This window comes from Pyxicephalus adspersus, chromosome 3 (assembly GCF_032062135.1).
Source record: "Pyxicephalus adspersus chromosome 3, UCB_Pads_2.0, whole genome shotgun sequence".
Taxonomy (NCBI): domain Eukaryota; kingdom Metazoa; phylum Chordata; class Amphibia; order Anura; family Pyxicephalidae; genus Pyxicephalus; species Pyxicephalus adspersus.
Window position 1 is genome coordinate 49,604,168 of NC_092860.1, and position 16,908 is coordinate 49,621,075.

Here is a 16,908-nt window from a genome sequence, read left to right on the forward strand (position 1 = left end):
TAATAAATTGTACGATTTTTTTTTATACTTTTACCTTTAATAGGAAGGAATTTTGACTGTTCCCAGTTCACATAATTTGTCATACTATATTTTTAGAATGCATTTTAAGAACACATTTTTTTGTTTTGCAGTTTATTGTGATTTGAGGCCATTTTTTTGAAGAATAGTACCTCTTACCTGCATTGACAACTGTAACAGTGAGCGGTAGATCTGGAGCTATATCAAAGCCATAGTTTTCAAAGTAAGGATCTTTATTTATCTCTAATGTTAGCTTCAAGGAGCAACCATACTGATTTGGTCCAACAGACGGACTGTCTCCTGTAGAGACCCTTGTACTGTATAAAAAAAAAAAAAAAAGAACAAAAAAAAAAGCAGCATAATTTGACTGAAAATCCATTGCCAGCAACAAAAAAAGCAAATCTGGGATTGCAAATTGATTTATTATGAAAGACGTTGTTAATTAAAATTGCTAACAAATATATATTGCCTTCAGCTTTTGAACATCAACTCTACTATATTTTCTCAGGTATCCTTAAGGTGCTGAAATGAATATAATTCTTTTTTCAGTGGAATTTAAAGTTTTAGAGGTATCCCAGAAGGCTCTAAACCCCCCCCCCCAAAAAAAAAAAAAAAAAAAACCCAAAAACAAACAAAATATTTACTTTAAAGTGTTGTCTACCCTTTTGTGTAAAGTAAAAAAACTGAGTTTAGGTATTGTACCAGGGTTTTTTTGCCTTCCTCTGGACCAACTATGTCCATAGGGTTTTATATCTGGGATATATTTTTTCCCTAGTTGTTGAACTTGATGGACTTATGTCTTTTTTCAACTTGACCTACTATGGATGTATGCTTTTAAAAAAAAATGCTACTAGGAAGAATTTTTTGGTACACAAGACTATGTGTTAATGTTCCTTCTAGCACATGTATAGTGCTGTGTACACTGTAAGATGCCAAGAAGAGGGTCGGGTGGCTGGACGATGTAACATCTGTGTTTGTGTGCAGGAATTACATCATCAGTGGCCTCTCAGGGGCCAAAAAGAGAAGATGCTGAATGCAGACAAAAACAAAAGGGATGGCAGCAGTGACAATGGAGCTGCGAGGGAGAACACAGAGCTGTAAGTGTGCCAAAGGGTGCACAATATGCTGACACATCCCCAAATTTACTTCAGCTTTCACAAGATTACCAAGCACCACAATTATACTTTTATTAGTGCGGTACAATTCAGACATTAATTAAAGAATAAATGGCTTTTAATAAATAGGAGGTGGACAAAATAACATAACTACACCTAAAAATATATCAATATATCTGATTGGTAAAATTTCAATCCCAGTTAGAAATCTGTCCATGTCCACACCTATTTTATATTGTTCCCTTTGGCATATTAGTATGGATTGGGATAGATTTTCCAAAAAGAGTCTGTTCACTGGAGCCCAGCTTTAGGTGAGTGATCTGTACTCCCCTAATCAATCAATCAACCTAGATTAAATACTTTTGGAGTTTATGTAACATTTATTTTATTACACCTGTAATCTGCACACCCTGGAAAATGCATCCTCCTTTCTTTTTTAATTTCACACTACTTTACACTTATCTGCTGCAGTTGGCACATACTGCAAATTGTCAAATATTCAAATAAAAATCAGATTTTTCTTTGCAGTTCTGTCTTTGTTATTTCTTTACTCCAAAGTTGCATTCCTTTCCTATGGGTATCTCTGTATTCTGTCTACCCCTTGCATCTGCTCTTGACATAAAGGTAACTGAGTGGAGAGCAAGCAGTTAACAATTGAATAAATGGATTATACTAAGCTTACCGGGATGAATTATCTCGTGACCGACGTAGCCATCTCACAACCATCTGTTCTATTCGGTGTCCTTTGCGGATCTGCAATAAATGAGTGTCTGGATCCTCCATTTACCTAAAAAAAGAATAAAAGAAAAGTGAATAGAACAGCTCGAAACAGCGAAACCACCTGCCACACCAACTACCTAGAACAGAACCAATGTTGGTAAAAACTTTCCGGTATCAGTTTTTCATATTTGTGGAGCTAAATTGTGTGTTCCTTCAGGTCTCTGCAGACAGCACTGAAAACTATTTTCATTCAAAATGTTTAAAGGCCTGGCAAGAGTGAACAGCTGCATTTCAGAATTTCTTCTGTGACCTAACTATAAGGAGCTTGGATCAGATAGATGAAATACTCAGGAATTAACCCACTCTGGATGCTGTTTAAAATACTTGTCCACACTCTTGTCCAACATAACCACCATTCCTTTTTTAAACTATAAATGTAAAATTTAATTATTTCTCCTCTGTGGGCCCTCTTATACTATACATCTTATTAACACATGAGAAAGAAAACTTTTCTAAACATATGTTTCCCAAAACACATGGTAAAGCATGCAGCAAAGCATTGTACTTTTTTATTTTAAATAGTACTCCAACATATCTAAACAATGCACTCCAATCCATTAATTTAAACATCAGTGAGTTGTTGTGTGATGTCTTAAAAAAAGGTGCAGGTCTAATAAAATAGGAGTGTGATGTATGGGTTTTACAACTATGTATTGCAAAATGTACAGTTATGTACAAGAGTTTGTGCTGTGCAATGTTCTGCAATAACACCAAACATAGCCTGAAATGCTGCAGTGCACCACAATGCACATGCAAAAATAATGAGCTGCTGTACCACAACAACACATAACACACCTATATTACATTTTTTTAATCCCTATGCCTATGTAAAGGGGATTTTCCTTTACTTTCTGTGTGGGGTTATCTGGACAGGAAACCAGCATAATCTATCCAATGGGCATACACAGCATTTTATTTCACTAGAGAACAAAAGCATGAGGACATTTGTCAGATGACAGACAACAGTATAGAAAAAATATTAAAATACTTTCTACCCCTTTGCAATGCTAGCAAAAATGAGGCTTGCATTAGATATTTATGTATATTACATGTCATGGTAGATAAATAGTTAAAATAAGGATATGGCCTTTGTAGCGTCCCATGCTCAAATCTTGGCCAGGACCCTATCTGCATGGAGTTTGCAGGTTCTCCCCGTGTTTGCATGGGTTACCTTCGGGTACTCCGGTTTCCTCCCACATTCCAAAAACAGGGGCCCTAAAACACACAGTAAATGGCAAAGGGCCATATGTGGCTATAAAAAAGGTGTTTCTGACTGATTGAGTGTGTATCTCGCCCCACTTACCAAGCCTTTCTATTGTGTCTCACATCATGTAGTATTAGTTGGGGAAGTATGTACATGTAAAAGAGAACATAGCCATATGGCTGGGTGTGATGTCACTATCATTTTTAGGAAGATTCCTGTAGAACACAACTGCTCAGGAATGTTCCCAGACAGACAGAGAAGTCATCCTCATCTAGGCTCTGCTGGAGTAAGGTAAGTATACTCCTAACTTTATCTTTTATACGTAGGGTTTTCATCTACTTATAGCAGGTGTTTTGGGGAGGGGACCTGGCTATCTTAAGCCGACCTTTTATTTTAGTAGCCTAAAGCCTAAAAGGCCCTCTTTGAGCAAATGCACCACACCCTTATTTTTTAACATAACAATGTTTGCCAAAAAAAAAAGTAATACAATTATTAAGATGTTTTTGGTATGTACCTTTGCTTTACAGAACGCCTACCCTTGTAAGCATTTTATTTCAGGTAAAAGTACAAAACATGTTACTTTGAAGCTTTGAAGACTATATATATATATATATATATATATATATATATATATATATAATTTGTGTGAAGATTTCAGGTTTTTTAAAAGTAAAATGCTTTATTTATAGCTTTTCAAGTAGGATATAAGAAACACTTATTGTGGAACTGCAGTTCTGTTACTGGAAGATAATAAACAGTTCTTAAACAACAAAATCCCAGCCAAAACATGATCTGTCTCTTTCCTGATTAGGAGACAAATATATTATTAAAGTCTTAGGAACAAGCAAAGATGCTTTATCATAAGTGATGGCTTGTAAATTACAGCTGGGACGCTTTTATTTCTGCTGTAAATAAAAAAAAAAATTGTAAGGGATTCATCACATCACATTAGGGCATGCAGGTTAAAGACATTTTACAACATTTTTGTTGTTGGGCTGTCAATGCAAGATTTTTTACAGTATTGTGCATTGTGCACATTTGTGTGTTGTGTTATGATTAAGCTATTCAAAGTTGTATGGCATTGTTTAGTGCAGTCTTTCCTATCCAGGGCTCCATGGAGCCCTAGGTTTCATCCAGAGGTTGCTAGCGGTTCCTTGAAAAATTAGCAATTTGTGCTTCACAGGTCAGTTTAAGTGGCACCAGTTACCTTTTTGGCTGTGTAAGGGCGACATTCTTCCCACTGACCACCACACTAATATATTGTGAGCAGTGGATTTAGTGCTTTTAGCTGGGGATCCCTGACAACCTAAACTCTCTTTCAGGGGTTGCCCAGAAAGGCTGGTTTAATGCGTTATCATGCATTGCAGTAATAGGCAATTTACCATTTCCTTGGAGGTAAACTCCAGGCAGACATAGAAACATCCTATTCATACAAATATGAAGTGCTATTGTACCATTGAGATCATTACAAGGAAGAAGAGGCCACTCTTTGAGTCTGGAGGAAAAGAAGTTTATGCTCCAGATAAGGAAGGGATTCTTCACTATAATGTCTGTGAAAATGTGGAATCGGCTCCCTCAGGAAGTAGTTTCAGCAACTACTATAGATTGCTTTAGGAAAAAGCTGGATGTTAACCGGTAACAGTGACTGTTGATCCAGGGAACATCCGATTGCCTCATGGAATCAGGAAGGATTTTTTTTCCCATTGGAGCAAAATGTACCAGGGTTTTTTTTTTGCCTTCCTCTGGACCAACTATGTCTTATAGGGTTTTATATCTGGGATAAAAAATTTAGTGTTTGAACTTGATGGATTTATGTCTTTTTTCAACCTGACCTACTATGTAACTATGTACCTTAATTGACTAAGCATTAACCTCTTATAACAGTTGTAAAGTATAACTGTACAGGGAAAGGCACAATTAAATATGCTTCATGCACATCTAATTGAAACATGGTAATAGTAGGAGAAAGTAGAATGAGCAGAATGACAATATGATTAGTATGCTTCTTTACAATCAAATAAATGCAATATTTAGAATACTATTAACATTGTAAATATTTATTTCCAGAGTCCAGTCCCTGTTCTTATCTTCTATATGTATCTGTTTTTGGAAAGGCTTTCCAACTTCAGTTGAAGATCCGGATACATAATAATTTTTGGAATTTTATTAACAGACAGCAGTAAATTTATGAAAGGTATGGTTCATAGGGAGTAAGACAATGTCTATTTATATGAAAATGCTGGCCCAAAAGTGGCCCTTGAGGACTGCGGTTGGACAGCCATAGGTCATAATTATAACAATTGCAGGAACACATCCATCACATTTTCTTCCTTTTCCCACATTTATTAAAACAAAATATGTCTATATGCTGCCAATTTATAGTTCAAGGTATTGCATATAATTTTTTTACATACTGACACGCAGAGCTTAAGGGAGCCTTTAAAAACAGGAAAAAAAAGTAACCCCCAGTATCGTATATTTGTAGGCTATAGCTTCCAGGTATTAATGACCCTGGATTTTAGTTATTTTGGGTTGTAGCCTCAAATAATCAAAGTTCAGCGTCCGCTTCAATAACGATTCGGATCTCCAGAATACACGTTTTAAGGTTATATTATGAGGAATTTTTGAGTCATCCTAAAACCAAGAAAAAAAATTGCAGTTCAATTTGATCAGGTAGATTCATTTATTTTGTTTTAGGCTTTTCTTGTTTTTATCTACCTAAACTTTCAGTAAAACACTGTGATATGGCTTACTACTGTATCTTTGCACAATCAATGTGTTGACATTTTAGGAAATGTGTTAGGACTGTAGACCACTTGCTTTCCCATTTTTCTCTATATAAAAAAGGGAGTATTCTGCAGCACACAAAGAAAGCTGATAACTGTACCAGAGCCAGAGCACAAAGGATGTTCAAGGCTTTTCATATACATTAGGATAAATAGATGTATTGAAATGTGATTTGAAATAAACTAAAAAAACTTTAAGGTAGCACATACGATTTATAAAAATGCATTTGAATGCTTGGGTAATTTACATCTGGCAGTGCAACTGTTCTTCAACCTCATAAGCAGCTTTAGAAAAAAGTAATTAACTGACCTTCTTCTGATCACTGATTGCATGTTTTATCTTAAAATACAGTCCAGTAGCTGCAAAAAGATAACATTAAACATCTGAAAAGATTTTATCAATGTGCCAGGATATAATGGATTGTATGGAAAGTTTCAGCATGCATTAGATTAGAAGTGCCTGTGGTCTCGTCTTCATGGATACAGGCAAAAACGTGAAATAAACAAGTAAATGGAACAATATTTTCCCCTTTAAGGCACCACTATGTTATAAATATCTTAAAGGACATTGATGGGCCTTGCTAGAGACAAGTGCAAATATAGTGCAAAGGTATTGCTCACAGCAAGCAGACAGATTTGCTGTTCTATAGGAAAAATGACAGCATTTACCAGTTGACATAGGAGATACCATCTTTTTTTACGTTTTTTAAGTTCACTAAAAGGAAATCTGTCAGCATTACAAATTCAAGTAATATTGGTAGCAACTGATCCAATCTGTTATTGGGCACCTTCATGTTAGAGGTAGAATAGCTTGGGAAACTCATAAAAGTTATAAATCATTTCAAAAAGGCCCTTTCGTGGTTGTCAAATTAATCTTCTTGCTTTATCATTTTGATTTAGATTTAATTTATTTTTGTATTAGAATGATATAGTATTAGAACATAGTAAATAAAGTGAAGTTGTGTCAACTCAATTGACTTTACATTTATGTTCCATATGATTGGCTCTCAAAGTGAACATAGCTTCATTTAATTCAGTAATACAACTATCCATTTCTTTTGTATATTTACCCTTTAAATCACTGAACCAAAATGATGTTGAAAACATTTGACTGTTCTTCAATTGTATTTTTGACCTGTATATTTTATATATAATTTAGGGCCAGTGTTTATGGATTATGCTTATCTCCCTTTACATGTTTATGGGAAGACAAAAGCAGCTAAAGTAGGTCAAATGCAGGTCCAGTACAGTTTAGAAGGACTGTAAACTCTAGTTTAACTACAGCTACATAGCTTTTTAAATAATCTAAATAAAGTGCTTTAAACTGATGTCAAAAGCATGCTAAGCATCTATTCACATCCTTCTTGACAAAAAGCCTGCTGCTTACAGAAATCAATAACTTGAAATAAAGGCAAGTACACAGAATATATCGGCTAATTATGAAGACCTATCCCTTACCAGATAGCTCAGTTCAGGGTTTATGTAAAAAAAAAAAACAGTCACTGCTGAACTGTCTCTTTAGTTAACCTATAGTGCTATGGGAATCCTTTGTCCTCCATTAACTGTTTATATGTAAAACTGTATATGTAAATATTACGATTAACCTTTTTTATTGAAACACAACCCTGTATACCCTGAGTTAGACGTAAATAATAGTAAGTGGCCCAACCCTATTTATTCAAAGCATAATGTGTAAGAGAAAAAGACAGAAAGCAGGGTTTTTAAGTGGACAAAGCGAGTGTTTAGCCTTAAATATAATACAGTACAATATTTACAGACAGCAGTGGTTCAGAATACATATATATAAAATACGCATATAACAAAAAAAAGAGACTTAGAAACAATGTTTAAACAGATATAGCACTAGATTAGCAATCCAATAACAAACAAATGCTATCTTATTGATGTAGGCGTTCATCGTTAGGGGATGTTCAGTACTGCTGGTTATAATGCCTGACCCGGTTAAAATACAGATGGTCTTTTGAAGACTATTCCAAAGCATGCTGTAAGTTCTCACACCTTGACCTACCAAGTAAGTGCACCATATATATTCTTGTGATAGTATTCATTATCAATATAAAAATATAAATATTTGAATAGGCTTCAATAACTAATCTACATATTACATTTATATTTCCTATTAGTCATACTATCACGGTTTTGTGACATACATATATATATATAATATATATATATATATATATATATACATACAATATATATATATATATTCGTATTTTTGGTCCTGACAATATTAAATAAATTAAACATAAAAAAAGCCAATATATACTTTTATCGATCAAGTGAACCTGTGCTTTGCCCTTCACACAGCTCTCCTTAGATGCATATACTTATCTTAGTTTTTTTTCTTGCTGCTTTGTTCAACTAGCAATAATCAAAGGAACAACCCAAGTATAATTTTAATCATAGCTTACACAAATTGTATTTCCTTTGGGACATTAAGTGCTTAATTGAGCTGATGGGAAAGGGGGAAGGGGTATGTAAATGCTTCTGGAATACAGGTAGTAGTGCAAACCTGTTATTCTGTATTTAATGGGCACAGCACTGGTTTGCTTTACGAGCGGAAGAAGATTTTGAAAACCCTAAACACAGCCCAATGACACCAGGCACTATTTTCTGTACACTTTTTGTGCTTTAAAATTGTTTAATGTTTTTAAGGCTTGATTTAACCAAACAAGTTGTTCTGCACACCAAATTCTGTTTTGGGAATTAATACTAGGTAAAAGTGTGATCTATTAGTCATTTCAATTCTAATAAAATAAATGCATCACAGCAGAGTACATTTTTCCTAAATTAAAAAAAAAAATTGAAAGGCCCCTTCACACTTTATGGTGTTCAGAAACTAACACTAAGAAACAACCAGCTGCCATGCACTTGCAAGCTCTACTAAAATATGGTCTGTTGTTAGATGTAAAGCACAAATAAGCCTGTTCCACAGATTTTCACATTTAGGCAAAATGCATATTTTATTTTTTTGGTAAAAATAGAAGCACTCATGTGCTGTGCCCATAAATAATTAATTTTAACTTAGAAACAGGATCTGGCAATGTGCAGATGTCAACTTGTGGCTAGGTTTATGGGTTGTGGCTTGAGGAGAATTGTCACTAAATGTAAAATAGAAGACTGTTTGTTCTAAAAAGCTGTAAATTACTCAGCTCCTTGTCCTTGGAACTGGTGTCAGGTCATCTTGATGCTTACAATTTCACCCCATAAAAGTAACTGCAATGCAATCCAAAACATTCTGTATAAATATATACATAAATGTCCATTGAATAGATTTACATACAAAAGCATTACAATAGAATACAGTTTAGACTATTTATTTAATACTCATGCTGTTAATGCAAAATCACAGAGCAAGTGGTCGTAACATATGGTGCTGTCACATACTACACTTGGGATGATGATTTCATGAAATGTCCAATGGTGTAAACTTTCTCTAGTGGGTGCCCATGTATTTGACATATACCAATGTATTTAGCTGACATGCTTACCAGGTGACTGATGTCTTCGCCCTGGTGAAAACACTATGCTTGCATACTCTAATATACACAAGCAACAGGACTTTACCTCCCCTGTCCCCATTGCCCTTGGAGATGGACCTCCACATAAGTAAAAAAGAATAATTTATTGTATGTGTTCTGATGGAAACTGGCTTTAGGACCACAGGGTTTAACTTTTTATTTTTTTTCTCTAACTACATTTGCAATTACCAGGCTACCAAGCTGATTAATTGACTTCAGTTGTTTCTGGATCATTAACTGATAGCCATATAGGTAATCATATCAAGCATACTACCTTCATGTTAACTTTTTTGATCTGCAAACAGGTTGTAGGTCAGAGACTGAAAACACTGAAGCAGCTAGCATTTTGTCAAACACTGACCCCTGTTTGTTATTAGTCATTTAGTCTATTTATTATAATGAATCATTTTGCTAAAAGGGTTACAGTTTTTGTTTTTTAATTGTATTGATTATCTAGTGTTAGTTTATTTGTCTAATAACATTTTTTAAAGTTACACCTAAATGAATGTGGAGCCCTTTAGTTAATCAATAATGTCCTCCAATCCTCTCTGATTTCCATCTCTAAAGCATTCCTAGTGGTAAAAAATCTATTTACTTTCACAGAAATCTCTTAAAAGTTCCCTTCTGACACAATACATAATCAATTTATGTATTGCTAAAATGCCCCTTTCTAGTACCATAAATGATTATGAATAAGATATCCCCCAATGCTGCCAGGCCACAAGACATTAGAATAGTGTTTTATATTGCTCTATTTGGAAGCTTGGAAAATTCATAGCACACATTGTTTAGTATGATTTAAAGAGATTACAATAAACCTCTATAAGGGTAAATTAAGGAAAATAGTGGATTTTATGACTTTATACCATGAACATGTCAGCATTTCCTGAACTGCATTAATAATTTAATAAATGAGTTTTGTATTGCCTGGGGCTGCTCTTAAACATATTTATTCATACATATTCCTATACATTAAAGAAAATGCAAACACATCATACGTCTAGGTTAAACAGCTATGGGATAACAATACAAAAAGGGGAAAACATATGGGGCATGTAAGAGTATAAACCACAAGTCAGTAATGGAGAGAAACAACAGAGGTTTATATAATTAGCACTGCATTAGTTTTTAAGAGTTACCCTTCAATGTGCAACACTTTTAAACTATACAGAGTAATTGACTTTATTCTGGAAAACAGCTAAGCGGTAAAACTATGGCTGTCCATAACACAGACATATCAGTTGAGAAAAACCAAGTTCACTTTAGCTCTTAGCTCTGAGTTTAGATTCCCCATAGAATATTGGTTCTGTGTAGTGTGTTTTTATGTGACTGTGTGGACTTCCTGCCACAATCAAAAACATACTGGTAGGTTAATTGGCTTTCTCCTACAATTAGTTAGGTGTGCAAATGTCAACCCAGATTACTTTAATTTAAGCACTACATAGTTTCTAATTGCCAGAATTCAAAAAGCACTTCAAGAACATCAAGGGTCCTGAAAAGATAGGCAACATTGATCGCTTTAGATTCATTCTGCTTTTCACCACTGGATATTAGGAATCACATCTAAATGAAAGTAGGTAGATTTCAGCAAAACATATGAAACAAGTAACTGTTTCTAGCAGTTTGTGATCTTAAATTATTACGTAAATGCACTGCAATTAAACTTGCCGGTAAAGTGGACCATTCTTTTTAATCTACTAAATAAATGAAAGAAATCAATTGAATGAATTGCATTGTGTACATGTAAGTGTAAAAATAGACTACATTAGTCATTTGATAGTATTACATTGTTCTAAAAAAGGAAACAGATATTCCTTATTTAATACATTTTGCCATATAGCTAAACAAATGGTATTTAAAAATAGAAGAGTTTATTAAGTCAAATTACAAATATACATAGGTGAAGTTTAAATGCGAATGAGAGCAAAAAAAGAACATAGAAAGGTATTAAAACATACAGTTATATATATATGATATATATATGCTGGGCCTAGTGATTGGTGAATAGCCCATTGTCATCACATAGGGAGAAAGGAGTGCCTGTGAAAGCTACAAATAGAGTGACTCCGAGCTTATACCTGTCACCTGTCAGAGTGAGAAGGGGGGGTTGCAAAAATGATGCCATCATACACCAGAGACTGAATCTCTACATATCCTGTCCTGACAGGGTGCAAGGTGTTGCTAGTTGATATTATCAGTGTTAGTGGAGAACACACAGTAACTTTTCTTGAATATATTTCCACCCAGTCTTTCCAGTCTCTGTTCTGAGCTTCAACATGCAAAAGAATCATTATTTATATTAAAAAGAAAAAAAATCTATCACAATAAATTTCAATAATTATGCACAAACAATTGACCTTTTAAACTTGTTTAGGCCTAGACCCACAATCTTCAATCACTGGCACAAAAAACAATCTAAATATATTGTGGTAGACTAACAGTCAGTTAATAATTTACCCTTGAGACAGCTATCATTAAAATGTGTTTTTTTGAACAACAAAAAGCCTGTCAGCAATTAGGCATATTTACTGCTGACTTCATGTTTAAAATGCGCACCCAAGGAATTTTAGATTCAGTGCTAATTACTACTAAGTGTTTGACATTGGCAGTAGATACCATTAGGTAAGCTACACTCATTAAAATGTGTATACTACCTAACTGACTTTATGAAGACAAGAAAAGATTTTCACATCTTAATTTGGTTGTGTAACATTGGCTACTATGTAAGCATGTGCACAAACTATTATCCAGGGTGGCCTATCTTCATTTTTTAGTGGTAATCACAACAGAATCAAGTTAAAACCTGTGAGTTCTACCTGTGATATAGATGTTTTCTACCCAAGTTGTGAGTGTAAAAGAATTCATTTTGCAGCGTGGTAATTTAGACCAGAAGCCAGGGGTGTAGTGAGCGGGCACGGGTGGGAATGCCCTCACCTTTTTCAAGAATGGCCACACGTACCCACTCTTATTTTAACCCACCCACTCTCTCATCCCAGGCTCAGATAGTTCATGACGTCACTCTGAGCGACGTTTCATCCCATTTGAGTGGCACATAGGCAGGGGTGTAGAGGGGCGGGCACATCATGGATAGTACCGTGCCCTCTTTTCTTTTACGACTACACACCTGCCAGTAGCTAATGCACAGAGCAGAGCCTATTGTAATAGAGTAACAGCTGCCATACAAACACCAAATTATAATAAAGTCTATGGTCATAAATAAGATAACAATACATCATGCTGTCTTTTATGGCCCTCTTTATAATGGTAATATGTTGCAGTTGTGCCTCCACCTGTAGCATACTGTACTTTACTGGATAAACTATACTGTTTTTTAGGGGGGAAGTATGTTATGAACATTGTTTTTAAAGTTCAGTTCTAGTTTTACCTTTAGTCATGCACAATTGTATAGGCTTCTATCCTATACTGAAACAGTTTACTGAATACAGTCTGTTTATCCGCAGTGTACATAAGAAGCTGCAGCAAGTCAGATAGAGTCTTAATTCCTGGCTCTCTATTAATTGGATCTTAGTCCTTTTAACCTCCCTAGCGGTAACCCTGAGTGTGACTCGGGGTAGAAAAAAGTTGCTGAAAGTGGTAACCCCGAACCCCGAGTCACACTAGGGGTATGTAAACCTATGGGAAGGTAAGTAAATACAGTGCTTACCTGATCCGCTGGCACCCTGCGCCGTCCATTGCCGCGATTTCTGTCTTCTTTCTTCTTCCTCTGGCCGATGAGTCACCGGGGAGTTCCCGGTGACGTTGGTATGTGTGTTGCCGGCAAGGCGGGGCGGGAAATTCAAAATCCATTTGTATTGCATTCAATACAAAATAATTGTACTGAATGCAATACATTGGATTTATATGTGTAAAAGCACTACAATTATATATATATTTATATATATATATATATATATATATATGTATACATAATAGTATGAGTATAATGTGTATTTTTTTTTTTTTTTAATTTAAACAATTTTTTAAAAAAAGTTATTTTTTAAATATATATATTTTTTAATGTATTCACTTTATTGTTTTTACATGATTTTGTGTTTCAAACTTTATTATACTCATAATATTATATTATACTGTAAAATAAATTTTCATGAAAAACAATGTACCACTTTTAGACATATAAAACCGGAAAGAAATGAACCACTGGGGAGGTTTATCGTGAACATTTTTAGGATCAAAGGTGGACTTTACCTAGGGTAGTCTGCATAAGGCAGGGTGCTGTGATGTATGTAATGTGAAGTTATACACAACACTTTGACAGCCAATCTCACTAACAATGATCTACCTGCATCGTACAACAACCTAGTAATGACTGGGCTAAAATAAGGTATGTAATAAAAGAAGAAATTCATTTAAAAACATTATCACCAAGTTCCTAATGGGGAGGAAAGACCAAGAAAGATGGAATAGCAAATCAAACTTCAACTTTATTATATTTTTAATAGACCAAACAGCCTTTTTTTAATAATCCACTTATTAAAGGACAGTTCCCTTTGACACAGGATATTAAATTCCTAGCCGCAAGTTTATCTTGTCACACACATCCATAAAACTGTATGAATTGTTATTCTCACAAAACTTCATGATCGCCTCGATCTGTGTTTTTCATTAGTGCAAGAATTATTAGCAGCTTCTTTTCTAAGTAGCAGAATTTAGCGTGATGAAGGGTTGCGTCTATACAAAGCTTATAAACAAGTATCTGGACACTACCTTAGGCACAGCAAAGATATGAAATGAAGCTAGCAGTTAATCAGTATAATATCATTAATCAGATCAACTGCAAGATGATGCAGATGACTGTATTGAGCTGTTTATGCTTTAGACCTCCATGTATTTAAAATCTTAGCTGAAATTTCCTTTTCACTTTATTTATGACTGATATAAAAACCCCATCAGACAAAAAAGGAAATAGGAAAAGATAGAAGACATTAAAACAAATTAAAGTGTTTTAATTCATCTTAACCAATCTTTTTTTCCTGGTTTACCTTTTTTTTCACTGCACAACATTGATTCTTATACTGGGAATAACACATGTGATTTACATGATATCAAGTGTGCTGATTCCAATTCTGAATTCAGACAGATTTTAAGTTATAGGCATGCTATAGATGTTCAAATGCTGAATTCAGCCGGTTACGTTGGCCTAACACAATGGTTAAATGGGAAAAGGAATAAAATGCCTTTTGCTGTGCCTGTGGTTTGGCGTAAGCCAAAAGACCATCACTCGGACTGCTACTTCTGTATGAGTAAAATTGCTGGGTTTTTGAAGAAGACTAAGTCAAAAATCATCTATCCCGATTGTGAATCTACTCTAAAGCCAGTGCCACATGATGCAGAGAATCCAGTGCCAGTCCTTCCTACATATGTTGTTACTGACAGTGGCATGTCGGATGAGGAACAGGAGGATAATGTCGATGTTATTAAACGTTATGAACCCCAATTTGAAGAGGGTAAGCCACATTTTATAAGCCCATCAGATTTAGATGATCTAGTAAGGGACCTGTCTTTGTCAAACGAGAAGTCTGAACTGTTAGCCTCCAGATTAAAGGAGTGGAATTTGTTACAAAAAGGAATCACAACTTCACACTTTCGTGATCGTCACACAAAGTTTGCAGATCACAAAATGGAAAATGGCATTTGCTTATGTACCAACATGAGTGGCAAAAGCAAGTGCCTGAAACACTTCTGAAGTGTACATGTGTGTTAAACAATGACTGAGAATTATGTGTAATTGTATATGTTGTTGCAACATAAAGCTATGTTTTTGTAATGTCATGGAACTGTGAGGCAAAAGTTAGTATGTAATAGAGATTACCTAGTAACTGCGGAACAAGAGAATGTAGATAATCGCCTAATTACCTTAAGACCCTGACGTCCTAGGCAGAATCGGACTTCAGATTTGGATACAGCACACTTGATTTAGTATAGGACACATGGAATAGACCAAGTAGCAGACAATATTTATTTTTTTGTGATGCAGTGTTTTTTGGCAAGTGTCTCCCTATGTTGAATCTAGAACATTTCCATGTAGTGAACAAAGAAAAGCAAATAATCTACCATTGGGGGAGGGTACACCTGTCCTTTAAATGTTACTGCCACTGAGACTTGTAATTGTCTTTTGACAAATATCTCCATAGCATTGCATTGGTTTATGTACTAAATAATGTTTTGCCGTTTACTTTAAAAAATGTAATAATTATTCTGCAAGGGATAATTCACATAACTAAGAATACGATAAAGATCCGCAAACTTCAACTATCAAATCATGAACTAGCAAAAATCATGTTTTTGTTTTTTTTAAACGTGAATGTATATTTTTCAAAAAGCAAATTTTCACCTCATTCAAATTCACTAAGCTAAGTGAATTATTCATTGCAAGGTGATAATTCACTTTGCTTAGTGAACAGCCTAAACACATTTAGTGTATCAAACCCATTCATCTCAATATGCAGCAAATGTGATGACAAGCAGTCCTATCTCTCAAGTAACAGAGCTCAAGTAAGAGATTTAGACACCAGTGTAGCCCCAGTTTAATTGCCTGTTTAGCCTCAGCCTGAAACAATACCTTCTTCAGCTATCACCACTGTAAACAATGTCATACAGAAGGCAATAAAACATTTTCAGCAAAAATAAATAAATAAATAAAAAGTGGAAAGTCTTCACAAACTGTCAAAGTCAGTTAGTAAATAACATTTTCTCTGAATTTTTTTTCAGAGTGGCAAAATGTGGCAACTCTGTGCACAAAAATTGCCCTGAGCACCTTTGTAACTAGGCATAACTGTCCAAAATGATATTTTAATTAGGAAAATGTCAAAATCTGTTGACCTTTTTAATACGTAGACTCTGCTACAAAAATCAACAATGTAATGCCGGCATAGACATTGCAACAAGGATGGGCAATATTGGCCGTATATATATATATATATATTTATGTATTTCTCTCTTTGTCTCTGTGTATATATATATATACATAAACTGGCTCATAAAATCATAAAATTTGCCAAGATTTATTTATTCAGTCAATCACCCAAAACCACCACTGAAACGAGTCATGCATTCCCACATACATGGCTGTAAAATGTATTTTTCCCCACTGTCAGCTGATGAAAGGTTCACCAGTAAAATTCAGGAAAAGTTACCATGTGCAGTTGAAGGGACAATGAAGCAAACTTGACATAATGCTTTGTGTGCCAGCATAAGCAAACCACAGCTTTGTTATTACTAAGACGTTTAGGCCTTAACTAATAAAAAATGAATACATTAGAAAACATGTATGTATATATATATATATATATATATATATATATATATATATATATACAGAAGAACGAAGGGAATACCCTCTTTTCCAAAGCAAAGTTGAATATACATTTATTTCTATTAAATTATAAGATCATTAATTAATCAGATATGGTGAAATCTGATTGATATTGGTTTACTAAATC

The 16,908-nt window shown here is 34.6% G+C and overlaps 1 protein-coding gene across 1 annotated transcript in view; it reads right to left on the minus strand.

Moving 5' to 3' along the window:
• Window positions 1-16,908, minus strand: part of FRMPD1 (FERM and PDZ domain containing 1) — a 70,202-nt gene that overhangs the window by 20,757 nt on the left and 32,537 nt on the right. Inside the window, exons 2-3 of the mRNA XM_072404523.1 lie at window positions 1,816-1,920; window positions 178-335 (exon numbers count right to left, since the gene is read on the minus strand). Coding sequence (XP_072260624.1) covers window positions 178-335; window positions 1,816-1,916 — 259 coding nt within the window. The 5' untranslated portion in view covers window positions 1,917-1,920. The remainder of the gene's footprint in view (window positions 1-177; window positions 336-1,815; window positions 1,921-16,908) is intronic.